The sequence below is a fragment of the Melospiza georgiana genome, chromosome 12, assembly GCF_028018845.1.
Source record: "Melospiza georgiana isolate bMelGeo1 chromosome 12, bMelGeo1.pri, whole genome shotgun sequence".
In the NCBI taxonomy this organism is placed as follows: Eukaryota; Metazoa; Chordata; class Aves; order Passeriformes; family Passerellidae; genus Melospiza; species Melospiza georgiana.
The window spans coordinates 1,754,155-1,781,101 of record NC_080441.1 but is presented as its reverse complement, the minus strand read 5'-3'; the positions used below and the strand labels follow the sequence as shown (position 1 = coordinate 1,781,101).

Genomic DNA, 26,947 nt, shown 5'->3' with positions numbered 1-26,947 from the left:
CACCCCCTGATGCTGTTGATAGAAAGCTGAAAGCCATCCCAATGCAGAGTGGGTAATTAAGTTCACTTTAACTGTACAACTTTGCACAAGTTGTTGCTAGAGATTGACAATTAGACTGTTTACAATAATTTTAGGGCAATGTTAACAGAGCAAGGAATATTTCATGTGAAATTAATAGTAGTCATTAAATGTGGTGGTCGAATAAAGTAGCAATCAATTATACAAACAATTAATAAGAATACAGATCCCCTGTTACTTTTTTTTTTTTTGCAAAACTAATTTGTAAAACTAAGTTATGATCTTTTTTATTCTTCCACAGAGCATAATTTGTTGGGTCGATGCCACTTCCTTCAGCTTGATTACATTAATTAGGCAAAAAACATACAAGATTGCAAGAGGTTCCATGTTTTTTTCCTCCCTGTTAGTTTTATTTTTTATCTTGAGAGCTCAGTGTAAGATTTGCTTTTAGATCAATTGCTTGCTTTGTAATAGTTCTTTTTTTATTGCTGTACCAGGTATTGAGCTCTTCTGATTGCAGAAAGGACAGAGTGACAGCAGGAGTGCTTAATTAATTTTGCTTCAGGAATTGGTAACTGAGTGATTTTAGGTGAACTGAAAAATGCCAGGTGGCATTGGGAATAAACATGAGATCCCACAGCTGCTGCCTGAATTGACAGGAGGCGTGGCTGACATCTGCTGATGCTCTTGCGTTTCTCTCTGGATATTTGGGGAAAATGTTTGCTGCTTGTCAAAGTTGGAGCCCCAGGGCTGTGCTCCTGCAGGGGACAAGGGACAGGAGCTTGGGGTTAAACCAGGGAGCTTTGGATTGCATCTCAGGAAAAACATCTTCACAGCAAGGGTTGTCAAGCATCATTAACACAAGCTGCCCGGGGAAATGGCATCCTGGAGGTGTTCAAAGGCACCAGGACATGGCATCCTGGAGGTGTTCAAAACCACTTGGATGTGGCACTCGAGCACGTGGTGCTGAACGTGGTGGTGCTGCTTGGACTTCAGGGTCTTAGAGGCCTTTTCCAGCCCGAGTCAGTCCATTTGATGAGCAGCAGGTTGTTTGTGCAGTTTGGCTTGAGCACACAAACTTGTCAGAGTTCATTGTGCTCCTGCAGCCAGAGCCTGGGCATGGTTCCCTTGCTCTCCCAGATGTTCCTTTGCTCTCCCAGATGTTCCTCTGCTCTCCCAGGTGGCTGGAGGAGGGTCAGGCTGAGCTCCCTGTCCCATTCCCTGGGTCATTCCAGCTGGGGATGCTGTGGGCACATTTGTATTGCTGAGGGAAAAAAACCAGCAGCAAATTTGAGACTTATTTGTGTTTGACTTCCCTCCTTCTCCCCCTTTATCTGAGTGTATTTCCATTTCTGAGTGCCTCCAGGACTAGCACAGCAATGGGAGACTGTCAGTAGCATTCCAAGATGATCCATTTAGCCAGACTCTGAGAAGTTTTATTGTGTTGCAACAGAATTTGATGCACTTTTGTGCTACAAATTACTTTCTAATCTTTTGGTGGCATTCCTAGCTCTTTATTTCATTTTTCTATCACGTCATACCACATCAGGAGTTAATTTTTTTTTTGGGAGGAGGATAAATTCATTGTTATTATTACTTTCAGCTGCTCAAGTCTTCTCTTGTGTGCTTAGTTCATGTCCCTTGCAGCTGTATGGACGCTGAATTTTTTTCTCCTACACTCCTGTAGTAGCCATAGCTCTTGTCTCAGGTAGAGACAATAACAAAGCTGTGAATTTCTTTGGTATGTTTACTTCTGCTGCCAAATACTGGTAAATGCAATTGGGAAGCCACTTGCCAGATGGAAATAAGATGAAATTGCTCGTTCATTTCCCATGACAATATAAAGATGTTTTTGTTCACTGTGTGAACAGACTTGGCAGAAATTGGAGACTTATGGTCAGGTTAAGGTAGGCTGAAGTTCACCTGAATATCTGCTTTCTCCATGCTGTAGTTCAATGTACTCCTTTTTAGCTCCTTTTAATTTTCATCCTCATCGTATTCATGACTGACAGTTTTTGCTGTTAATTCTTTATTAAAATTATTCATTGATAATTTAAAGAAAGAAGGGAATTTCATATGAACTGGACATTTCAGCTCATAATAAAATGCTTTAGCAGCTTCAATATCATTAAATAAAATCATATATATTTCAAAAAATTAGTCATGGCCACTTCAAATGCTATTCAGTAGCTAAATTAATGAACAGGTGTAAAATGATAATTTTCGAGAATAATGTATGCTTCCTTTTTTTTTTCCTACAGAAGTACAAAAGTACTGATGGTAGGATTTTTTCCTAATTAAGTCTCCAAAGTATTTCAACCTGTTTATGTATGTTCTTTGCCATGATTATCATTAGCCCTGCTCAATGTGTTTTAAGCTTACATAAGGTTTTGTTAAGGTTTCTATGCCCTGGCTGGGCTTGCAGGGTTTCAGGCAGGGCACTTGCAGTGGGATTAGAGGAGTTCCCAGCTGAAGGCACAGCTGGAGCTGCCCATGCTCTGGGAAATGTCAGATCAACAGCAAACAATGCCTTGCAGCTTCTTGCATCAGCTTTTTCCCTCCAACACTGATAAACAAATGTATTATTGCTAAATAATTAGAACTCTAAATTAGGAAAAAGTGAGTTCTGCAGTGCTGGTGTTTCCATCTGTGTTTGCTGGTCTCCAGAAGGAATCTGTGTGTGCTGAAGGGCCTGGGCTCTGCTCTGGCCTTGTCATGGTCCTGTCCTTCCCTGTGTGCAGGGACAGAATGTAAGGAAATAAAGGTAGTGCAGAAGGGACCCTCACACCTGAGGAGTGCAGCTGTGCTCATCACCAAAGATTGGGAACAGGTCACAGCTGTGTCCAATAAGGAGAAGAGTGCCACAAAAGAGTGGGGTAGCTGGGTGAGGAGAGGGTTGGGGTTTGGTGGCTGTGCTGGGAAGGGAGATGGAGTTTGTTGGCTGTGCCATGAAGGGAGATGGAGTTTGTTGGCTGTTCAATGAAGGGAGATGGAGTTTGTTGGCTGTACAGTGAAGGGAGATGGAGTTTGTTGGCTGTACAATGAAGGGAGATGGAGTTTGTTGGCTGTACAGTGAAGGGAGATGGAGTTTGTTGGCTGTTCAATGAAGGGAGATGGAGTTTGTTGGCTGTACAGTGAAGGGAGATGGAGTTTGTTGGCTGTTCAATGAAGGGAGATGGAGTTTGTTGGCTGTACAGTGAAGGGAGATGGAGTTTGTTGGCTGTACAATGAAGGGAGATGGAGTTTGTTGGCTGTGCTGGGAAGGGAGATGGAGTTTGTTGGCTGTACCATGAAGGGAGATGGAGTTTGTTGGCTGTACCATGAAGGGAGATGGAGTTTGTTGGCTGTACCATGAAGGGAGATGGAGTTTGTTGGCTGTACAATGAAGGGAGATGGAGTTTGTTGGCTGTACCATGAAGGGAGATGGAGTTTGTTGGCTGTACAATGAAGGGAGATGGAGTTTGTTGGCTGTGCCATGAAGGGAGATGGAGTTTGTTGGCTGTGCCATGAAGGGAGATGGAGTTTGTTGGCTGTGCCATGAAGGGAGATGGAGTTTGTTGGCTGTACAATGAAGGGAGATGGAGTTTGTTGGCTGTACAATGAAGAAGAAGGAGTCAGTGCCATGAGGAGCTGTCCATGAGAAATCACTGAGGAAGGTATGGGAGCTTTGCAATGAGATGACAACATCCCTGTCCTTCTTCTCCCTGTCTGAGGTCAGGTATAAAGAAAAGCCCTCCCGAAGCCTTGTACAGTTCTAATGGTGTGAGTAATTGTGCATGAGCAGCTCAGCACCCCCCAGGACACACTCACTGCTCCAGACCTGTTCTTTCAGAGTTCTATTGCTTCATCACCAGAGCTCAGAGTGAAGAACATTCCCTTCTGCTGCACGTTTGGTTTTAAACCCTGGCCATTCCTGCCATTGAAACCTGGCTATGGCAGCACCAGCTCTTGTGGTGTCTGTGGGACTTGCTTTGGAAAGAAGCTGATTTTGAATGAGGATGTGAGCCAGCACCATTATCAAAGTGCTGTAATGAGCAACCACAGCCCTCAACTCCACGGTCTCTATGAAGTAATACAGCTGCTTCAGCTTCCACATTGATTTTTCATCTTGCTTTTCTGAGCTGACCTGTGCTGGCTGCTGTAAAATCCTTCTTTCATCTCTCCCTTTGGTTCTGTGGCATCACACCAAGAAGTGTCTTGTCTTTGAACAGGCACTTGTGAAAGGAGAGCCTGACGAGGGCTGGCAGGTTGGTCAGCACTGGTGCACTGAGCTCTGGAAAGTATCAAGTCTCTTTTTAATTGAGTTAATTATTTTTCCAAATCCCATAATCTGTGGTTGTGTGACAGTGGAATCACTGCTGAGATGGATTGTGTGAGCAGAGCTCTCTGATGCTCCATGTCATCTCAAGCGTGACTGAAATGGTGGTGGAGAGATTCTAGGAGGTGTCTCGGTGTCTCATGTAGAAATTTTAGTTGTGTCTCTTTCTGCCTGTGAATTTGGGCTTGCTAAGATTGGTGTTGATGCTGTATTGTGGCCTTAGTGCAGTCACAAAAGCATCTGGTTCTAGTGTTTCTCTGTTTTTTTGTGAATTGGCATGAACTTTGAAAGATACAACTTTTTTGAAAGAACATTTCTTCTGGCCTTTTTCAAGTAGAAAAATTTTACTTTAACCTTAGACATCTGATGTTTGTTCAATGGATGCTCTTGAAGCAGTGGTGTTGCAGCCCTTCAGGCCTGAGTAGCCCTGGTTTGCTGTCAATGTGTGATGTGCTGTGGTTTAAATGCAGTTCCTGATTTACAACCAGCAGAGTGCACCTGCACACAGGTGATAAGGGAAACTCCTTCTGTGACCTGTGCAGGCAGAGTTGCTGTTGTGAATTCTGCCTCAGCTCACCCTCTGTGTGTCTGTTTATCAAATATTATGTGTTTAAACCCCAAAACCACTTTTCCTTTTTTGCTGCTGGAGCAGCTGAATAACTTTAATACCTGTTCTGCATTGGGCTGGTGTGGCACTTCTGCCCTTCAACTCTTGCTCATGGGGTGTTTGTCACTCGCTCTTTCTGAGAATTGTGTGAGAATTGAGGAGTTCTTTTCTTGTGTGAATTACCACTGTAGGAAGAAAGTTTCCTTTCTGTGAGGTGATATTTGGTGACAAAAACATTTATTACTCTTGTTCTGCAGTCTGCAAGCCAAGGAGCAGGCTGTGTGTTTCATGCAGGTTTGACTTTGGTGCTCCCAGCTCCTGAGACAGTCTGGGACCTGTTTGTGGAGTCTTTAAAGACTTTAAAGATCTTTAAAGACTCAATCCTTGGAGATCTGGAGAGTTTAACTCTTGAACAGATGAGATCTGCAGTAGGACGCTCCACAAGCCCAGGCCTTCTCTCTGCTGTGATAGAACAAAACTTGTAATGAAGTTTGTTGCCTGCCCATGGGACAGCTCGTTTTTAAATCTTGGTTGGTTTTTTGTTTGTGTTGTTGAGCACCTGGTCTCATTGCCTTGTTTAATTGAGAACAATTAGTGCTGAGGGCCTGATTACTCGCTGAACTGTCACTTTAGGGTTTTGGAAGGAGCTCATTGCAGCTGGGGGATGCTGGGCTTGTCTGGGATGGGGGCTCAGGGCTTGGTTGTTGAATCATCTTTTTGTTCATTTTTCTCTGATTTAGGCCCTTTGGAGGTAGCTGGGGCTGAGGGCACTGCCTGGGACCGGCTCAGACGGTGCTGGCACAAACATGGCCAAGATAAACTGATTATTCAGGGCTTTAAACCCAGCAGAATTCCTTTGTGCCAGATGTTTCCCTGCTGGCAATGGGTGTGAGGAGACAAATACCTGGTTTCTACATTCTTTTATTTTTTTATTAAAAAGATTGAAACAGGCTTTATGTTATTCTTCACACTAAAAATTAACATTTTTTTCCTTAGGAAATACCTGTAATTAAACCCAGAATGGCTCATTACAGTGCAACAAAAAATAGTGCTCAGAGAACAAAACTGTATTCAGTCTGCTCGAAACTTCATCTTAATTTGACTTTCCAGTTTTTCAGTTACTTTTGAATGACTTAAAATATTCATTAAGTTCAATTAATGTTAAGCACATTAAGATTCTATTCCTTCAGTGCCAAATATGTTATGTGATATTTAAAAGGAAATAAATCCTTGTTAATGGGTTTACTTAATGCTTAAGAAAATTCTGCAAAAATTGACTGTTTTAAATTATGCAAAAAATCAGCTTATATTTGAGGTACTCCAATGCCACATTTCTTTCCTTATAATTTAAAGTGCTGAATATAAAGACTGGTGAATCTTGCTAATTTAAAAGGAATCACTCTAAAATACACACTGTTTTCTAAGTTTTGCTCTTTACCACTGACAATATAATTAATGAAAACATACCTTTGTTCACTGTGATAAATATCAAATTATTTATGTTGTTGGTTTTGGATGAAGAACTTAGAAATGTTATTAATGTTTCAATAGAGGGCACTCATGTGCTTCGAGGTAACAAATCCCTGTATTTTTAAAAATGCTTGCAATGAATTGGAGCTGAACTGAAATTCCACAGGGTTAAAATACATAAATATTATTTGCTCGGGAAAATTGTTCATTGTCATATTTTTATTTCTTGTTCCTTTCCATTTTGGACATTTGCTTTGTTTGTTTGGATATTTTACAGCGGGTGGAGGCAGTGCAGTCACTTTGCCTTGAACTGATTGTGAAAGATGTATTATTATGGCTTGCTAATGGACTTGCTGTTAGCTAAGATGGAACTGTTGTAATAATGAATAGAATTTAATAAATACCTTCTTTCCAGCCAAAAAGCCTGTAGAAGAATCAGAGGAAAAGAAAGCGGCTCAGTCAAAGAAGAAGATCAAAGAATTAAGAGTTTTGGATGGAAAATCTGCACAAAACTTATGTAAGTGATGTGAAGGGCATCAGGTCAATGTCTAAGCAGCATCTACACTTCAGTGTTCATAAATTCTTCTTTCTTTTTGCATGTGCAATTCTTTTGTCTAAAAACTGCTAATTTGAACATGACTCTTAAATTCTGTGGTGTTTAAATACACATTCTGAATTCACTGCATAACTTGGGAAAAATGAAAAAAAGTAATATGGAAAAAATGATTTAATTAGTTCCTGGGGTTTTTGTCTGTTAATTCTCTCAATTAACTGACAAAATTAACTGCTCAGGACTGGAAGTGCAATTAAATGATCACTAATTTGGGCAGAGCATGGTGTGGGTGGGGTTTAGGGGCCATTCCAGATTGTTCCTTTGGTCAGAGCAATGCAGAAATGGAAGTTCAAGGCAAGGTGGATTGATTACCAGATTACCAGATTACCAAATAGGCTGCAGAGGTGCAGGTACTTTTGCTGCAGATGGGAGCAAAACCAGCCCACTTCTTTCCTCCTTAATTATGCAGGGAAATCAATCATTGACAGTAGTGGTGTCCTTTATCTGAATCAGAAACACCATAAATGTCACTGGTCCGACTGTGCCCATGGCAATAAGTGTATAAACCCAAATGCGGGCATTGTTTAGTACCACATCCATGAGCAGAAAGTGAGCTATGATAGAAGAGCTCACAATTGATGGAAAACTTCAAATTTTGAAAGTATGGATGCAGGATAATCAGCCACACTAGTTAGGCTGAATATAAAGCATTTTTTCACAATGTTATGCTGATCCATCTGTTAAGAATTCTTTGTAGTTTACTGAATGGGGCTCTCTTGAGATTTCATAACATTCTGAGATCAAATTGCTTTGAGAGCTCCATCTTTGAAGGGTTTGAATTGTGTGTCTCCTGTAAAAGTTCAGCTACCCTAAAAGTGGTAGAGTTAGGGCGTTTTTCTTACTTTGCCCAGCTCTTCGTTACCACTTTGATGTGAAATCTTTTCTAGAATATCACATAAATATCATTGACCCAATTGTACAGCTATTCATACATGGTTATGGAACCAATAATAATAGCTAAAGATATCTGTTATTGGCTAAGTAGTTCTGCTTAGAGTAGGAATGCAGATGTCATTCATAAAGATAAAACTTTAATGGAAAGTTACATTGCTAGGGAGAAGCTGAGGCTGATTTCAAAGTTAAAATTGTTGTTATAGTTTCATTTCTTAGAAAGGGAATTCATTATAAGTCAAAGTGCAGCAGTGTGCCTACTTTGCATTTGTTTATATGGGAGACTTAACTGTGGAACAATTTAGATGGAGATGTGACTTTTTGAGTTGCTAGCAATAGTTTGCCTTTGTATATCAATCTTTCTTGACCTTTTTGATTCTGATGATGTGTTACTGAATTTCAGCAATATTTTTGGGTTCCTTCCGTTTGCCTTACGAAGAAATAAAAAATATCATTTTAGAGGTGGATGAGGAGAAGCTGAGTGAATCCCTGATCCAGGTATGTGAAAATGCCTCTGCTTTTGGTTATAGCTCATTTTCCACATGAACATGGCAGGCAGGAGTAAGAATTCAAGATTAAGACAGGGCATCATCTGCAGGGTATCACTTGTGTTTCCTGTCCCATTGATTTCATTCTGCTTCTGGTTCTGGTCCCATGTACACTAAAACTGCTTTTCAAAGACCCTGTTAACAAAAGAATTCCTTGGGATTTCCCCTCGCCAGAGGAAATCTTTGACAATTCTAGTGTTTCAGCTTGGAAGAGAAGCTGAAGATGATTCAGGCTGGTGCATAATGAAGTTTCAGGAGGTTTCTTGTGGGAACAGCTCTGCCTGTCTCTGGGGAGAGATGAAACTCCCTGAACCTTTCAGGACCCTGCTGCAGCTCCAAACCCATCTGTAAATCTGCTCTCAGGCTGGTTCAGTCTCATTCTGAGCCCCAAATCTCTCAGCTGGAGAGTGGAAAGGATGGAATTCAATTTCTGCACATCCCTTTCTGATTCTCTCCCTCCAGGAGGAGAGCAGCAGTGCCCGTGGCCCCTCGCGCTCTCTGAGCAGCATGAAACCTTAAAACCCAAAAAATCACCAAGATTTAGCACCCAGCAATGCTGCTGTGGCTTTATTTAACATCATCCACAGATTCCTGCTCCCTCACTGGGCCTGGGTTTATCCTTTCATCCTTCCCCGTCTCCTGTTTGCACCTTTGCCCCATTCCCCCAAGGTTTTCTAAATTAATTTCTTCTTCCTTTCTTAGACCTGCAGAATGGTTATTCTGGGAACTCTGGTCTAAACTGAGTTGTCTCAGTATTTGAAAATAGGTGCAAAGCCCTAATTTTATTGAGGACTTGGTTTATTGATCAGAGATGGCAGATCAGATGATTAGGAAACCTTCAGGTTTAATAAAATTAAAAATCAAGGGGGAGGAACCAACCCCACCTGGGATAACTGAAGTGCAGAGCAGTTTCATATTCATCTCCTCTACTGCAAATGCATTATTGTTTGGATTTCAACTTGTATATATATGCAAATGTTATATATTAAATGTGGTTTACACTTTAAAAATGCAATATTTTAATACATTATTTTAAAAATATTATGTATTAAATGCAAATCTACACTTTTACTGAGTATTTCTTAAAATAAACTCTTATTCAATCATAATATAAGTATTTTAAATACTTACCACATGTATTTTTACACCTTAAGATCATACTATAACTCACAATGTTCTATTGGGAACATGAATAACACTGCAAGGAAATGGAACCTTTTCCTGACTATATTTGCCATTTATAAGATCTGTACAATTCTGGGTTGTTGACCTTTTTTATAAGGTATTTTTAAGTATACTTTGAATGTCTAATGATTTTAATTTTTATGTTTTTTTTCTTTTGCTGCTTCTGTCATGTTTTACACAGACCAGTTATTTCTTGATTGATATTTAATGAGCAAGATGCAACCATTAGGGCAAAGGGAGATTGTAGAGAGACAAAACTCGTTGATGCTGTCAGGCCCTGAAAAATGATACTCTAACCTTTTAATACATTCCTCAAATCAGAGACTGCAGCAGAGCAGTTGTCTGTATTAAATAATTGCTGCTTTGATTTGATGTTTATATAAAGTTAGAGCTGCGTAAATAAAATAAACGTCCCGTAATTTCCTCGTGCATTTCCATGTTGTGGTATTTTGAGCGTGTTATTTTTAATGTCTTAGGTAGTTTAATGTAACAAATTTGATATAATGCCTTGTTTGTTTTAGAACCTGGTGAAGAACCTTCCTGAGCAGAAGGAGCTCAATGCCTTAGCTGAATTAAAGGATGAATACAACGACCTTGCTGAGCCAGAGCAGTTTGGAGTTGTGGTATGTATCAGTCAACACAGTTCCGTTTTGGCACATAAAAAGAAACAAGTTTAAGGATAAAAATCTTCTTTTAGTGTTTTTGCAAGACCTGCAGTAGGAAAAGTTACTATTTCCTGATAAGTAATAATCAAAAAATATCTTAATATGTATTGGGCCAGCCTGGGCAGGGCTGTGACCAGCCAGGCTGGAAGCAGATCATCCTTAGGGTCATTTCCAACGTGGACCCCTCTGATTCTGGGGGATTTTCTGGGAGGAATTCCAGTGTAGAATTAAAAACAACAGGCACTCAGGTAACACACCAAATCCTTTTTCTGCCTGTCTTGCCTTGAATGTTTATTGAACAGCTCTGAAGACCCCTCTGCCTTCAAGCAGATAAATTCCAGGAGCCCACAGAAGACCCAGTTACCCCTTGGCCTTGACAACTCTGATAAATTTGTTTTGTATCAAAACCTGTAAGCAGCTAAAAGAGTTAAAATATCCATGTTTTATATGTATATATATCCATATTTTCTATGTATGTGTGCATGCACATATCAAACATCTGTATTTATACCACCCAGCCTTGCAGGATGGCTCAAGGAGAGGTGTGAATTTATACCAGAACTGAAATTGTAGCTTGTGTTCTGCTCCTCTCAATGCGATTTACACTTTTAAAAAGGCAATATTTTAATGCATTGTTTTAAAAATATTATATATCAAATGCAAATCTACACTTTTACTGAGCATTTCTTAAAATAAACTATTATTCAGTCATAAGTGTTTTAAATACCGCATCTGTATTTTGACACCTTAAGATCTGCAATGTACAGATGTGGTGGACACTGCTCCTCTCAGTCCCTGCATCTGCTGAGGAGCAGGGCTGCCAGAATGGCTGGGGCCCCTCTAGGAGGCAATTCCAGCATTTTTGGGAATTCCAGCATTTTTGGGAATTCCAGCATTTTTGGGAATTCCAGCATTTTCAGGAGCTCTTTAATCCATGCTGGGGCTGGGGGTGGGACCCTGATTTCTGTGCCACCCTTGGGAATCTCTTTCTGCTCCTGGCTTTCCAAGGACCTCAGGAGTCCTTAGGCAAATGAGCTCCTGTTTTCCCTCTCAGCCCAGCAGATTAAAATGATGATGAGAGCTCTGGAACGTGCTCGGGATTTATCCCCAGCTCCGCAGGAGCTGCGCTTGCTCTTGCTGGATTTTTTAAGGCATTATGTACATTAAAATGCATTAAAACAGAAATAGAGGCCTCTTCGAAGAATTTTTTACTAAAAAGCTCTGATTTGAGCATAATTTTGCTGCAGAAGTGGCTTTTGAGTGCTTTTGCTTTTTTTTTAATTATTTTTCAGTTGGGGAAGTAACAGAATATGATTTGCCCTAATGAGATTTTTGGAGAGGATTTAGGAAATGAAAGATAGCAATGGCTTCTTTTGAAAAACTATAGCCTATTGATTTCCTTTTCTTTTAATAAATGGCATCAAGTTGCAAAAATATTTTATTTCCAACCAAGGATGAGGAATTTTGTTAGAAGTGGGATACGTTAATTAGCCTTACTACAAGAAGTAAAACATTGCCATTTATTGATCAGTAACAATCTAAAAATCTCTATAAATACATATTTGCTGCTTTCTTAGAAGCAATAATAGCATGCATTTTTATTTAAAATATAAATGTGTGTATTATGTCTTTAGACAGACCAAAACTTATCTATGAATATTTGTATTATAATATATGCATGTATTATAGATTATTTTATATATACATCTATTTATGGGCATATTCCTCTCTACCTAGATATTGTCAGATAAAGTGAGGAATTCCTTGGGTTTTGTGCAGGGTTTTGTGCACTCCATATCTGGACTGTGTTGAAGGGAGATGCTCAATGGAAGCAGGCAAGCTGGAGGTGTTAGGACAAAGGAAGCCTCTGATGTTTGGGAAATCTGTTCAGTTTCCTGCTTAAAATCAGCCAAGAAATTGGAAAATTGTGCATCGTAATGACCTTGACTGAAAGGGATGATGGATGAGGATGGATGCTGGCATCCCCTGCCCTGTCCCTGCTGCTGTTTCTGGGTGAGGATTCTGACCCCACATCTGGGCTCCTCCAGGTCAGGATTCCTGCTGCTTGGAGCTGGCCTGGCTCTGGGTATTGAAAAAACCACAAAAATCCCTTTATTCCCAGCAGTCCCAATGTGGCCACAGTCACTGTTCCATGATTTCTGAGGAAACACTGACTAGAGCAAGTGAGAGAGTTTCCAACTATTTAATGCAACGTTAATTAGCAAAAACTGCTTAATCAAACATCTCCAAATGGTGCTGTTTGCCCTGTGAAGGAACCAAGTTTCCTGAAGCTTGTTTGCTTATTCAGCTTTACCATCTGCTTTAATAAAAAGCAGCACTTTGCCTTATGGGTCCTGCTTCTGTCTGATTTCTGGAGGCCTCTAACTCATCACTGGTGCTAAAATGCTGGGTTTGTTTCTGGTTATGATATCCTGGAAAATGTCCCTTAAAGTGCAAGAAATGCAGCTGAACCTCAAGTCTTGACTGAAGTTCTTTTTTACAATGTGTCAAATTAATTTTGGAATTTCTCATTAATAATAATCTTAACCTTGGCTTAATGAATAGAAGACAGACTACCTTAAATAATATTTAAAGTGTGTCCCCTTGTTTTTATGTAGATTTAGGTGTGTTAATTATTAAGATATGTTAATTGGATAATCATTCTGCCCATCAAATTTAATAAAGGTTGGAATAAGTTGCTTAAAATTTTTGTAGAAAAGCCATACTTAGTAAAAGATTAACTTACTTGAAGGAACCGATTAACTTCATATTCAGCTGATATGTAAATGAAAATTAGAGCTGCATTTTCATTTAGATGAATGCTAAAACCAATTATATATTCTAATTAGTTATTGGAACTTTTTGAAGTTATATCCTGGGATCAAAAAAGGCACCACAAGTTCCTCTAAAGGAAAGTTTGCATTGATGTTGAAGTAGAGCAAGAAAAACAGAAAAAAATTACAATTTTTAAAAAAGAAAAAAAATAGAAAAAAATTAAAAAATAAAAAAATAGGAAAATTACTGGATCAGCTGTGTAACTTGGACTCAGCTGGCAGGATGTTACCTGAGTTCTGCACCTAAACCTTGTGTTCAAGAGTTCATTTGTTATGATATGGGAACAGCTGCAGCTTCAGTGAGGAGCTGCATTTCCACTGCAGTGCCAATTGAACATTTTTAATGTTACAAAAGCCTAAATTTGACTGAGGAGTTGTGTAAACTTGCATTTTCTGTGACCCTTTTTTCCTGTGTAACCAGTCCTGGCTGGGAGGCAGACAAAGTGAACTGAGAATTGTACAAGTTTATTGCACCTCCATTGGTTTGGAGCCATTCAGTCCTTTAAATTGAGTTTATTGGCTGCTTGTTTGGCCTCATTGTAATTTTGTGAGCTGCTGCAGAATTAATCTTCCTAGAATGTTTCCAGGGGAAAAAAAAAGGCAACTTTAATATAACATAGGTAAGAGGCTAAGTTGTCTTAGTAAGTTGACAAATTTTTATTAGAGGAATGTCAGCTTTTTCTTAGGAAGTGAGGCAAATTTAATTGTGCTTTTTGCCTTTCTCCAGTAGCCTTTGATCCTCGTTTTAATACAGGGCTTGAGAATTGAATGATGATAATAAAGCATAAAGAACTGAATAAAGGACTTGATTAGGTAGTGAGTTCAGACAAGACCTTTATGAGAGCCCAGAAGGGGAAATAATGACATGCTGCCCATCACTGACAGTCAGCTGGAAAAGAAATATCCATTTTCTTGGTTTTCTTGCCTCTTTAACTGTTTGTAGGGGGAACCATTGCTTGCTGTTCCATGCACCTGTTGGAATGTTTCATTTCTTATATTTATATATATATATATATATATATATATATATATATATATATATATGCCTTTGACACTAATTTTATTTAGAGCCATAAAGAATTTGAGCTTTCCAAGTGAATGTAGGCTTTGCTTCTTTCCTAATTCTAGAAGATTCCTCCAAATTCAGTATGTGATCACTCCTTTCTCTGCCACTGAACACATGGATTTGGAAACAGGACCAAAAAAGGGGGAACCAGGGCAGGGTGAGGCAGGAGGAACTAAAATATCATTTATGGCCATCTTCTGCTGATACCTAAAGGGCATTTTGTGTATAGAAATGTTCTGGGCTTTAAGGAAAAACCCACATGAAAACAGCTCTTAGGAAATTACCAAGATAGTTTTAATTCCATTCCCTGACCTACATAATATTTTAAAACTTCCTGCTGGGTTGGTGGTCAGAAGCTAATAAATGATCAGTGGTCCATGGCACTACACAGGATTAAAGAAGAAAGGACACTCCTCTCAAGTTTGAGGATTATTCTTCACTAATGTTTATGTCACACTCTCCTGTGGGCTTGTACTTTGTTGCACTCGGGTTTTGAGATCTAAAGCTTTGAACAATTTTTTTTCTGTGCCATTTTGAGTAAAAACAGCAATTGGAGATTGTTCTACAAAAGTTAAAGCAAATTATGTGATTAATTTTAATTTCCATCTACTGCAGATTAGTGTAAGTAGATCCTTTCAAGGCAGATGTTTTCAGTGTGATATTTCTGAAATACAGGATGATTAGAAGAATAATGTTTCAAGACTTTCAATGATTTTGGCTTATAGAGGCTCAGAGAGAAATTTGTGACAATGGAGATTTATAAAAAAAGATCACTAGTTCTGCTGAGATGCTTCTTTTCTGATCCTTTCCTTTTCCTTGTTCCAGCCTGATCATAGGAATTGTTTGAGACCATCTGGAGCCTTCATATTTATGTTCATTTTAGAATGAATTCATTATTATTCAGGCCACTCAAGTCCTTCCTGTGAAAGTTATTGCTGCTGCTTCTGCTGGCTGCTGGGAGATAGCACTGGTAGAAAAATCATAGTTCTTCAAAGGACCATGGCCAAATTTTGGCCAACAGAAACAGGAGCACATCAAAATCTTCATGTTTTGCCAGTCAAGATCTGTGATTTGTTACATAGCAAAGCTTTTCTTGCCAAGGGCTTCAGGAACACCCCTGATGGTGAATACGTTGGGGAAGAAATCTTTCTGTGTTCTGCTAACTAAGATGAGCTAGATTTGGAACATGATTTGGAACATAACCATTCTTGCAATTAAATTAAAAATTTCAAGTGATTTAACAGTGCTCAGTACATCTTTTTTCCTTAATTTAAATTTCTCTTGTGAATTATCTTGTGCTAAGTGGGAGGAAATAACTCTGATCACTTGTGCAAAACATTAAAGATATTTTGTGACCTGGGCTGGCGAATTTGGTCTTGGGGATTTAAATTAATGAATCAGCGTTGTAGATTATTTTCAGTATCTGCTGTGCTACAACATCAGGATTGTAACCTCCTTGTCAGGATTTATAACCTCCCATCTTTTTACCAGAGCAGGAAGGGATGAGTGCTGTGCTCTCTTGTGCCAAGTGTCTGAAACGCACAGGGAGGTGCCTGGAAACACAAGGCAGGTAGTGCAAACACACACGGAGACTCTTGGCTGGCTGGCTGGTGCTGTGTGACCGTGTGCGCTGGGGTCTGAGCGTGAGGGAAGGGACGAGGGTCTGACTCCATGTTTCAGAAGGCTTGATTTATTATTTTATGATATATATTATATTAAAACTATACTAAAAGAATAGAAGAAAGGATTTCGTCAGAAGGCTAAGAGTAGAAAAAGAAAGAATGATAACAAAAGCTTGTGGCTCAGAGAGTCTGAGCCAGCAGACTGTGATTGGCCATTAATTAGAAACAAGCACATGAGCCCAATCCCAGATGCACCTGTTGCATTCCACAGCAGCAGATAACCATTGTTTGCATTTTGTTCCTGAGGCCTCCCAGCTTCTCAGGAGGAAAAATCCCAAGGAAAGGGTTTTTCATAAAACGTGTCTGTGACAGTGCTGCATTCTAACAATGAGAATTTGAGCATTTTGAGCTGCCCTCTCAGTCGGCGTTTGGCGTGTTTTGCAGATGAGCTCGGTGAAGATGCTGCGCGCGCGGCTCAACGGGATCCTGTTCCGGCTCATGTTCGAGGAGCACGTCAACAACATCAAGCCCGACATCATGGCTGTCACCCTGGCCTGCGAGGAGCTCAAGAAGAGCGAGAGCTTCAGCAAGCTGCTGGAGCTGGTGCTGTTCCTGGGCAACTACATGAACTCTGGCTCCAGGAACGCGCAGTCCCTGGGCTTCAACATCAGCTTCCTCTGCAAGGTCAGTGCCAGCACAGGACAAGGGCACAAAGCAGGGACAGCATCACAGGGAAATTTACCGACTGCACCCTGGGTTTAATCATGGGCAGGACATACAGTCAGCATCCCCAGCATGCCCTGGGTAATTTAAAGGTGTTTTATTTTTTTGCTCCTAAAGAATGTATTCCAGCCTTCAGGCTTGTCTAGCAGAATTTGAGAGCCTTTATTTTGCATTTCATAATAACTCCTTTTATAGTTATATTAACTATCTGTATATATTACATTAACTATATATAACTATATATATTATATTAACTATCTGTATATATTACATTAACTATATATAACTATATATATTATATTAACTATATACATATATTAACTATATATAACTATATATATTATATATATACTCTATATATTATATATAATATATATATAACAAAATATATATATAATATATAATATATAATATATTATATATTATATATTATATATTATATATTATATATTATATATATATAACTATATATATTATATATATATTAACTATACATAACTATATAGTTATAATAACTCCTTTTTCAGACCAGTGACTGTCACTCAGTGGACTTTCTGCCCATGAAAAGAGATTTTTATCATTTTTTTGAACCAGCTGTCAGCAAGGTGTCCGTGTAGCCATTTCTATGTGCAGAATACAAACTCTTCATGATGAGGGGTCATAATGTGATGAATTCACTTTTCAATACAACCAGAGTTTTGTATTGATTTTTTTTCTTTTTGCTTGTTTCTTGAACAATCCTAAAATTAATTGTCTGTTTACTGGATGCAGTGCTTACATTATGCAGTCTGAAAAAAATAGGAGAAAAAAGGCAAGTATTGATCTGGGATAAACGTTCAGTTTTGGAAAATAAATGATTTTACAACCGAGATGGTCATTTCATACACAGATCTGGTTTTGCTAAAACTTTTATTAGAACATGGTAAAGAAAATAAAAAAAAACACCATTCCCACTTGTCTGGCCTGAGCTAGAAAGCTAATCACTGAGGAGTAATTGCAAATCCTTAAAAACAGATTATCTCTCTGGTTGTTATATTACAGTGTATGATGTTATTGGAGATAGAAATGATCTGTAAACAACCCTTGGCAGAAGGCAGAGAACTTAATGTTGCTCAAATGAGAGACATCAGCATCAGAATTCCTGGGATGTGTCGAGACTGGCCAGGGAGAGCAGCTACTCCTGAGCCTGCAGCAGAGCATCTTCAGTGCCTGAGCTTGGAATGCTCTGTGGAAACAGAAATACAGCTACAGAAATATAGAAATACAGCAATAGAAATACAGCTACAGAAATAGAGCAATAGAAATACAGCAGCAAAGATGCAGCAATAGAATTACAGCAGGGAAAGTGCTCGGGCTGAGGGTGGCTGCTGCAGTAATCCACTGGAGTTTGCTGTGTTTTTCACTATGTCCAGAGGGTCCAGCTGCTTTTTGAGCCCCCTCGGGAGCTCCAAAGTTCTGCTCCATAGGAGTGGAACCGAAAGGAAGGAGGTTTGTTTTAGGGATGTGCAGGTACAGCTGTGGGGCAGAATTCAAGTGAGGACCAAGAGCTCAGTTTCAGTAAAGCTTTTGCAGTGCTCTGGCTGGATCAATGTGTGTTCATCTGTTAAGTGCTGCTATGATACTTTTTGTTCAAGGTGCAGATAGAACAAGACAAGCTGTTTATCCAGGCTGAGCATTACTGATGAGGGGACATTTATTGTCCAGCAGCCCTTGTTCTGGCAAGGGGGGAAAGATTTCTAGGGTAGGAGAAGGTCTATAATCTCATAAAAATCAATAGAGAGCCTTTTTATAGCTATAATAAAGTGTCACTCCAGTGATGGCTCCTACATAAATTTTTCCTTGCATTGGCTGCCACGTTTAACCCTCACACCTGGGAGCTGCTGTACCTGGGAGAACCCAGCCCCATCCTGGCAGTGTTATGTGTGTTTGGCATGGGTTAAATAAATGTTTACTCTGTGCTGAGGGAGAGTTTTGTTCCGGTGGTGTTTTCCTGGCTTACAGAATTAAACATCTTACTGTGCAACTCATATTTGAGTGGTTGTGCTGGGTTCTGTGTCCCTTGGCCTTTAATCCTTCCCCAAGCCCTGGATCTCATGGTGTTGACCCTCAAATTGATGCTTCAGCATTCAGCTGGAGCTGCCTCCTGTAGCCCCCACTGATCTGGCAATTTATTTCATTTATTTTTAAACTGAATGTGTTATTTCCAAATTCCATCTCCCGGGCAAGGAAAGGCCCTAGACTCAAAACCTGTATTTTAAAATTTGAACACCACAGTGTTAAAAATTTATCCTGAATCATAGAATGGTAGAATATCCTGAGTTGGAAAGGACCCATGAGGTTCATCCAAATCCAGCCCCTGGTCTTGTAAGCACAACTTAAATGGCTCTTTTTGCTTTCCATCCACTTGGCTGGAGTGTGTAGAGCAGCAGAAATCAGGCGAAGCCATTGGGTTCTTTACAAGCCAAGGAATGTTACATCTGTTGGGCAAAATTACTGCAAGGAAAAAGCTGAATGTAAAAAGTATTGCATTTACTGCAAAAGAATTAAAATAGTGGATGTGTTATTGAATGAGAGCGTATATTGAATAGGAATGTATATTGAATAGGAGTACAGGGTGTGATACAGACACAACCAAGCTGCCACCTGTCCAGTTCCTACCTTTCATTTCTATTTTTATATTTAAATATTATGTGCTAAAGTACACTCAAACAACACCTATCTTATCTTTCATTATATGAATGTGCTTAGGACTTGATTTTTACAGTACAGATATTGATTGTAAATATCAAGCGGACCTATTTGCATCCATTGTGTTAAAAGTGAAGGTGAATATAGCAGAGACTTATTTATGATTGGGCCAAAGAAATGAATTTGATACATTTGTTCAAGTTCTAAATAAATGTTTATTTAGATATTATTTTCGATGTTTACTACAAGGTGCTAATGCTGACTGTTATTGTGATGTTGCTCTTGGTGGCAAAACATGTTCCTGCTGTAATTTGAAAGCAAAATAATTTTGTCCATTTAGAAAAAAAGTGCTTTATCCACTCGATGATGTCAGAGAGATCAAAGTCTGCAAATCCCACTACTGTTGTTCACAGACAAATTGAAATGCAATTTCTTTTTTCCATGCAGATGTTTAGCCAGTAAATCTACTGTTTTTTTCAAGTCAGGAGAACTTGTGTGTATGTAACACATGAAAGCCCTTTAACTGCATACCATTACTGAGCATTGTTTAGTCTTTAATCGCTGAATTGGTATGAATTAAATTGCTTTCTTAATTGCCTAAATACCTTATATTTTTAAAAGCCTGTTTTTCCACTGCACTCATTTATTCCTAACAGGGTAATCCTTAAAGCTGAAAGGCCTCTATTAAATTGAACATCGATGGCAAGCCTGTCATGAGGATTATAGAATTAGAACTTCAAGTGATTTAGAGAATGAGAAAACAAATAGGAGATTTTACACAAGCATTTATGTATTCTTCTTAAATAAATCCTTTATTTCATTTGTTGTGCATGTTGTAGCTTACTTCTGTGTAAGAACTGTACTAGATGAGTAAAATGCTGTTAAAACAATTCTTTCCAGATGTGTTACTAATTCTCTGTCAAGTGGAGCGTGCTCCTCTCAGACTCTTCCATGCACCTACTCTGTCTTGCCTTTGTGGATAAATCTCTGCTCCTGCTGGGTCTTCCCTCAACTCACACATTCCTCCTTCACAGCACAAAAATGGGCAAACTCAGGAATTTGGTGTTAAATTTGTTCTCTCATTCTCTAGAGTTCATGATGTTCCTTTGTCACATGTGCACTGTGCCATGGGATTGAGCCATAAGGGTATTGGAAAGTGCCACTGCTCCTATATTCTAACAATTAATTCAGATTTTTATTTTTTTAACCAAAAACCTCATTTCAGCACTCAGGTTAATGGAGAACAGAGTTTTATCACTTCCAAGATTACTGATTTGTTTCAGGCCTCTAAAAGTGCCTCTGCAGTCAAAAGAACAGCAAAAATATTCCTTTACCTGGTACTTCCCATTGTGCAGAGTTTTCCTGCAGCTTTTCATAAATTCAGCTGGATGCATTGCATTTCCTTCAGCTGCAGTCAGGATTGCCTTTGCTGTTCTGTTTTTCTGTATTCTGCTAAGGCAGGGTGCATTTATTTTGTGTTTCTCTATAGAGTTGGTCTCCAAGTCTTTAGCCTGACGCAGCATGGTTTAGGTTTTGCTCCAAGAAAGAACAGTGGATTTACAGCAAGGAGTTGCTTTACTTTGACTGGTCAGAATGCAAATTCTGACTGTTAGCATGGTGTCCAGCTACGCAGAATTTCAGGGGTTCCTGTAGAGATTTGGCATTTATGGCATTGAAGGAATGCTCTACTTTCAGTTCTGTTTAATCTCTGTACACAGCTATTTATCTGAGGGATTCTGAACTGGCAATGCTAAAAATCTCAGAACTTTATCTCAGATCTTCTTCTCATCAAAATTAATCATTATTTCTTAAAATACATCTTAGGGTAGATTCCTTCTAATCCTAAATTATGAAGAATTCAAGAAATTTCATTTTTTAAAATCTGTTTATTTGCAGGCAACCCATGTAGGTAACTTTTTACTAATGAGTTGAAGTCTGCATTATTCGCTTTATTGAAACATTTTATTTTTATTATTTATTTATATATTTATATATGTTTATAAATATATATTTATATTTTATTTATATATAAATATATTATTATATTTATATATAATAATATATTATTTATATATTATTATATATTTATATATTATTATTTATATATTATATAAATTAATATATTTATTTATATATTTATTATATTATTATTCACTTTATTGAAACATTTCAAGAACTTTTTTTTGTTTTCTCTTGTATCTACATTTTAGATTCGAGATACAAAGTCATCAGACCAGAAAACCACCCTGTTGCATTTCCTGGCAGAGATCTGTGAGGAGAATTACAGGGACATCCTGAAATTCCCAGATGAGCTGCAGCACGTTGAGAGTGCGAGCAAAGGTGAGCAGCAGGCAAAGCACCTAAAGGCAGCAGGTGTTGGCTTTGACATGAAATACTGCCAGCATTTCATTTGGGATTGTGGCATTGTGTAACCTGTAAGCATCGATAATCCACGTGGATTGTGCTTGTCTGGTGTTTACTGAGCTGAGGAAAAAAAGGGAAAAACAGTCATGGAGCAACTCCTTTTCTTCTGTAGTAGGCTGTGAAAATAATACAATTTATAATACAATTTTTAAAAAGTATTAAAATTGTATTAAAAATTTTAAATGGTAGTAAAATAATGCAATTAATAAATTGTATTATATATTGTATTATAAATTTTATAATAATTTATTATTAAATTAATTCAATTCATTATTAATTGTATTATAAATTTTAGTGAGATACTTGAAAAGCCACAGCTCAGGAGTTGGCAGCAGTGCAGGGGATGGTGTTGGGTGTCCCATCAAACCTCTGAGTGTGCAAGGAGCCTTCACACACAGTTCCTCATTTCCTCACCTGAGAGAGAATAGCAAATAATCAGCTATACTATTTATGCAAATAAATTTATACGTTAATACATGAAATATATATATATATATACTATAAAATATATATAATAGATATGCATATTTATTATTTATACAAGTAAATAGCATATTCTGGAAAAATCCCAGGCTGCCTATGAATAGATCCAGCTCAGTTGTGCTGCACAGGCCACAATTAATGATTATTTTGGGTCAGTCAGCAGTGCAGGCTGGGATGTGGTGGCTGAGTTCACCTGTTGGCCACGTTCTCATGTGGCACAGGCTGTGCTGCTGAGTTTTCTGCTGAGGCAGAAGCAGATGAAGATAACACAAAACTTTTAATTGATTAATTTAATCAGAAAATATAATTATAAATATAAATATAAATATAAATATAAATATAAATATAAATATAAATATAAATATAAATATAAATATAAATATAAATACCTGGGTGAGCACAAGAAAATGAAGGAAAGCAGAGGTGAGGAGGAGTTGGATGCACATTTCCACCAGCCCTGTCCAGGTTTTCTCCTGGCAGTTTTTGTCTCCCCTCCTGCAGTGCTATCAGTCACTGTCTCTCCTGATGCAGTGATTAGCTGTTGGGTGTTTATTAATTAGGCCGTCAGTGCTCTCAGTCTGTGCCTGCTGAGAGCAGCCCTGTGTCCCCAAGGACCTGGGACAGTTCATCCATCAGCCCAGCTCTGCCACGGTTTCACCTCTCACTTCCACTTCTTCACGTTTTTTTTGTCTGTCTTCATCATGCCTTTTTTTTTTTTTCTGCTCTTTCTCAAGCTTTGCATGCACTTTTCCGTGGTTTTTTTTTTTTTTCCTGCATACGATCTGTGTTTTATTTTTGCTGGTTAGATGTGTCCCTGCCCCGCTTTGCTGCAGGATGGTTCATTGGCCTGAGTGCTGCTCTGGGATTTTTGGGGTGTCTGTGCAGGGCTCAGAGACCCTTGGGAGTCCTTCCCAGCTCAGGACATTCTGTGATTCTGTGGGCTAACATATTAATTAAGTTATTTATGCAAGTAGCAGTTTGGCATCTTATCTAAATTCCAAAAATGTTTTCTCCCACTTGATAATTCTTTTCTCGAGGTGACTTTTCATCTTTTTCTTCCTTTCTTTGTAAAGTCTTCTGGTTTACCAGGCACTTTTGATGATCTTTTATGAATTTTCTTCTGTGGGTGACACTTGACCTTGCAGCTTTGAGATTTTTGCAGTTTGATTCAAAGCCTCTGATGTTCTGTAAGTTGACTTGAGGAATTAAACTGGAAGAGTCAGTAAAGTTTAGTTAAGCTGTAGCATCCTAAACACAGAAAGCATATTAATGGGAGCAAAGCCTCTCACAATGCTGATGCTCAGAATAAATATGAAAAAGATTTTATTGCAGTTAAATTTGTTTCATTCTCTAAGATAAAAGCTGCATTTGCTATAAACAGCACTGACTCCTAGCAGAGCATAAATTGCTGTTCATTTTTAATGACCAGAACTTCTCTTTCAGCCCTTCTTTGCTTTCTGGAGCAAGGCAGATTTTTGGCAGAATAAATGGGATTTGTGCAAGTGGCTTCAACTGCTCCCCGTGGTGCTGCAGGGGTTGGGTAATTGCAATGTTCATCTGCTCTGCCACACTGGAGCTTTTCCTGTGCAGGGGTCTGAGGTGCTTTGCACGGAGGAGATTTGCACTTGCAAATATTTATTGTTTGGTGTTTTATAAACCAGTGGTTTTGGGGACGGACAGTTGGGTTTGTTTTTCCTGTGGGATGCCTCCTTTGGAACAAATTGGCTGGATATGAGGATGATGCTGGCATCAGTTATTCATAAAATAGGAAGAAATCCAGCAGCAAATAGTATCTGTGCATGAATTTTAACTAAGGAAATGTGAGCTGAGCAGGTGAGTGTCATTGCTGGAGATGGATGTGGTAGTTTTTAGTCAGGACTCGTGGTCTGGGCTGTGCAGAACCTTCCAAATGCTGCCCTTGGCATCTGCAACTTCTTTTCAGCCTTGGCTGCATATTCTCACTTCCATGTCAAGGAAAAACATCCTGTTCAGCTTAATTTTCATATAAGAATAAAGAACCAGCATCTGAACAACAGCTGATTTTGGTTTTTTGCTTTTTAACAAAGAGCAGATAAAGCATAAAACTGGATTTTAATATGAAAAGGTCAATGGGATTAGATGAGCTCCCCATGCATGTACTAAAATCTTCAATAATCTGATATTAGGTACAATAAAATAGTTGATCTTTTTAAAGATGGAAGATCAACCTGCAGCTTTATGAAAAGTGAAAATAAATTAGGAGACAATTTTATTCTGGAAAATACAAGCAAAGGTCAAAGTGATTAACTATCAAGAGATCATTGGAAAAGCATTTCTTCATCCTGGAAGCAGATTGTGAAAGGAAAACCAATCAAAACTCACAAGGCTGTGATGCAGTGCGTTGTTTGATGGCAGTGATTTCCTTTTTCCCCTTTCATTTTTTTCCCCCTTTCATTTTTTTCCCCTTTCTTTTTTTTCCCTTACTTTTTTTTCCCCTTTCTTTCCCCCCCCCTTTTCTTTTCTTTCCTTTCTTTCTTTTCCCCCCTTCCTTTCTTTTCCCCGTTTATTTTTTTCCCTTCTTTTCTTTTTTCCCCTTTTCTCCTGTCCTTTGGAGCCAGGCCCATTCCTGTTGGCACATTCCTGCCTTCTTCACATCACTTGTTATCCCTCTTGCTGCTTTTCATGGTATTTGCTCTTAGCACTTTATGACCTCAGCTTTTTATTAAAGACCTGAAAAATTCCCATCCCCTTTTGGGCTTCAGCCAAATTTCCAAACAAAAACAAGAGGTACCTTACAAGTCAGATATTTCTAGACAGCTGTGTGGTTAAAAGTATACTTTTAATGACTCAGAAAATAAATATATTTTTAAAGTTAAGGCTCACCTGAGTGTCAAGCCTCTCAGAAATCATAAAAGTGAAATAGGTGACCCACAAAATGAAGATGATTACAATAAGTTAGCCATGTGTTTTATAACAGAAACTTCAGTTTAGATACGAAGAGGAGCAGTTTTACATCCCAGTTTGTGATTTAACCATTTTGCCTGTAAATAACATAAAAATGAGATGTAGCTGTTCCCGCTTGGTCTGCCAGCAGTGGCACCCCCTGGGCTGTGCAGAGCCACAGCAAATTGAGATTAACTGGGAAAGGGGGATAGACGTTTTATGAATATCTGTATTTTTTAGTCTCTTTCAGCAATAATGAGGGTTTTTTTGAGCACTTAACACTCTGAGTTCCTTGCCTGACATCAAGGTGTGCCACTTGATAGTTCTTTGAAAGTGGAGTTGAAAGTAAAATGAAGTGAAAGGTGCCTTGTGGGGGTGAGTTAGGTCTGTGCAGTGAACTGAAAAATACCAGTATCACAGCACTGTTTTGTCACTCACTTGGACATTGGAATTTATTTCATTAATTTGCAAGCATATGGTTCTGATGGTGCAGGCATCTCTCTGGAAAGGCCATTAGCAATCGAAACACTGGGGAATGCAAATGTGTGTGTACTTTTTATTACAAATACTGTAATAAAGTATTAATTTTGAGATTTTTATACAGGTACTTCACTGTGATTTAATGGCATCATTTTAGAATGGAGGAAATATTTTAAAACATCCTGTGCCTCTGTCACTTTGAAGTACAGCAATTTAAAACATGCTCATAAGCAGCAGCCGTTTTTCTGTCAGACAAAAGTTTTATAGTTTGGTGCAGCAGAAAAAAAACCTGAGTTTCTGCAGCATTTCCACCTTTAAAGCACAGTTTAAATTGCAGCATTTCCACCTTTAAAGCACATTTGGAATTGCTGAAGCAGATTTTGCCCAATGTGGCCCAGGAGTGGTGGAAGGCAGGAACCTCACAGGTGCTCCTTGTGCTGCAGTTCCGAGCAGGAATTTCTCTGAGGGATCCTTTTGGAGCCTGGCTGAGATCCTGGATTGCCTCGCACTCTGCACGATGGCTCAGCGAGCTCTCCCAGCCTGGGGAGGCTTTGAGGGTTTTTTAGTTGCAGTCTGTGTGTAATAAATGCTGCAGAGAGCTGTGGTTGTTCTGGAGCTGCATTTTGGAGTTATAATTTGGAATCTCTATTAAGCAGCTTTCTGTATGGCTTGCATTTTAAGGCTCTGCTCCTCTCCCTCAAGTGCAAGTATCAAGGGCAAAATGAAAGAACAGCCCAAATGACTCTCATGGGCTGTTGCTTATTAAAGAAATTAAAGCATTTAAGAATTTCTGGCTGTAGTTAAACCAATTCAGAAGTGGAGATTGCTTTAAATGTCTTAAGTTGTGTAATCCATTTAGAATTCCTTAATGCAAGCCTCCAGAGAGAGGCAAAAGCTGCAAAATGGCACTTTGTTCTTTCTTCTCCTGCTTGTCCATGGTGGGATTTGCCCTTTGGTGCCTGTGAGGAAGCTCTGGCCCCTCTGGAAGTGGCTCAGGCAGTCAGGAAGGCCAGGATGGGTTTGCCCAAAATCTCTGTGAGTTCTTCTGTCAGCAGCAGGTTGTGAGACAGCAGCTCTGCTCCCTCACTTTGTGTTGCCTTGTCTCCTCTGCCTCATTTGCAGTTTGTCTTGCACCCCTGCCAGCAGCCCTGCTTCAGCACGCTCGTTCAATACATACTGATTTTGTCATTATAAGCTCTCTTTTAAAAATAAACTCAACTTCTGAGATCTTGAAAGACATCTGTAATTGAGCCAACATCCAAGTGGGGTGAGTTTCTGGAGCGCTCTGGAGGTGATATCCCTCACTGCTGATTGCACAGCTCTTCTCACCCAGCAGCTCCAGGGCTCCTGGTTATTCTTCTGAAATCGGGACATCTGATTTCTAAATGAT

The 26,947-nt window shown here is 39.0% G+C and overlaps 1 protein-coding gene across 1 annotated transcript in view; it reads left to right on the top strand.

Annotated features, from left to right (window-relative positions):
• The window catches only part of DIAPH2 (diaphanous related formin 2), a 167,803-nt gene that overhangs the window by 52,279 nt on the left and 88,577 nt on the right, over positions 1–26,947 (top strand). Inside the window, exons 19-23 of the mRNA XM_058032453.1 lie at positions 6,829–6,930; positions 8,321–8,415; positions 10,172–10,273; positions 16,282–16,521; positions 21,459–21,588. Coding sequence (XP_057888436.1) covers positions 6,829–6,930; positions 8,321–8,415; positions 10,172–10,273; positions 16,282–16,521; positions 21,459–21,588 — 669 coding nt within the window. The remainder of the gene's footprint in view (positions 1–6,828; positions 6,931–8,320; positions 8,416–10,171; positions 10,274–16,281; positions 16,522–21,458; positions 21,589–26,947) is intronic.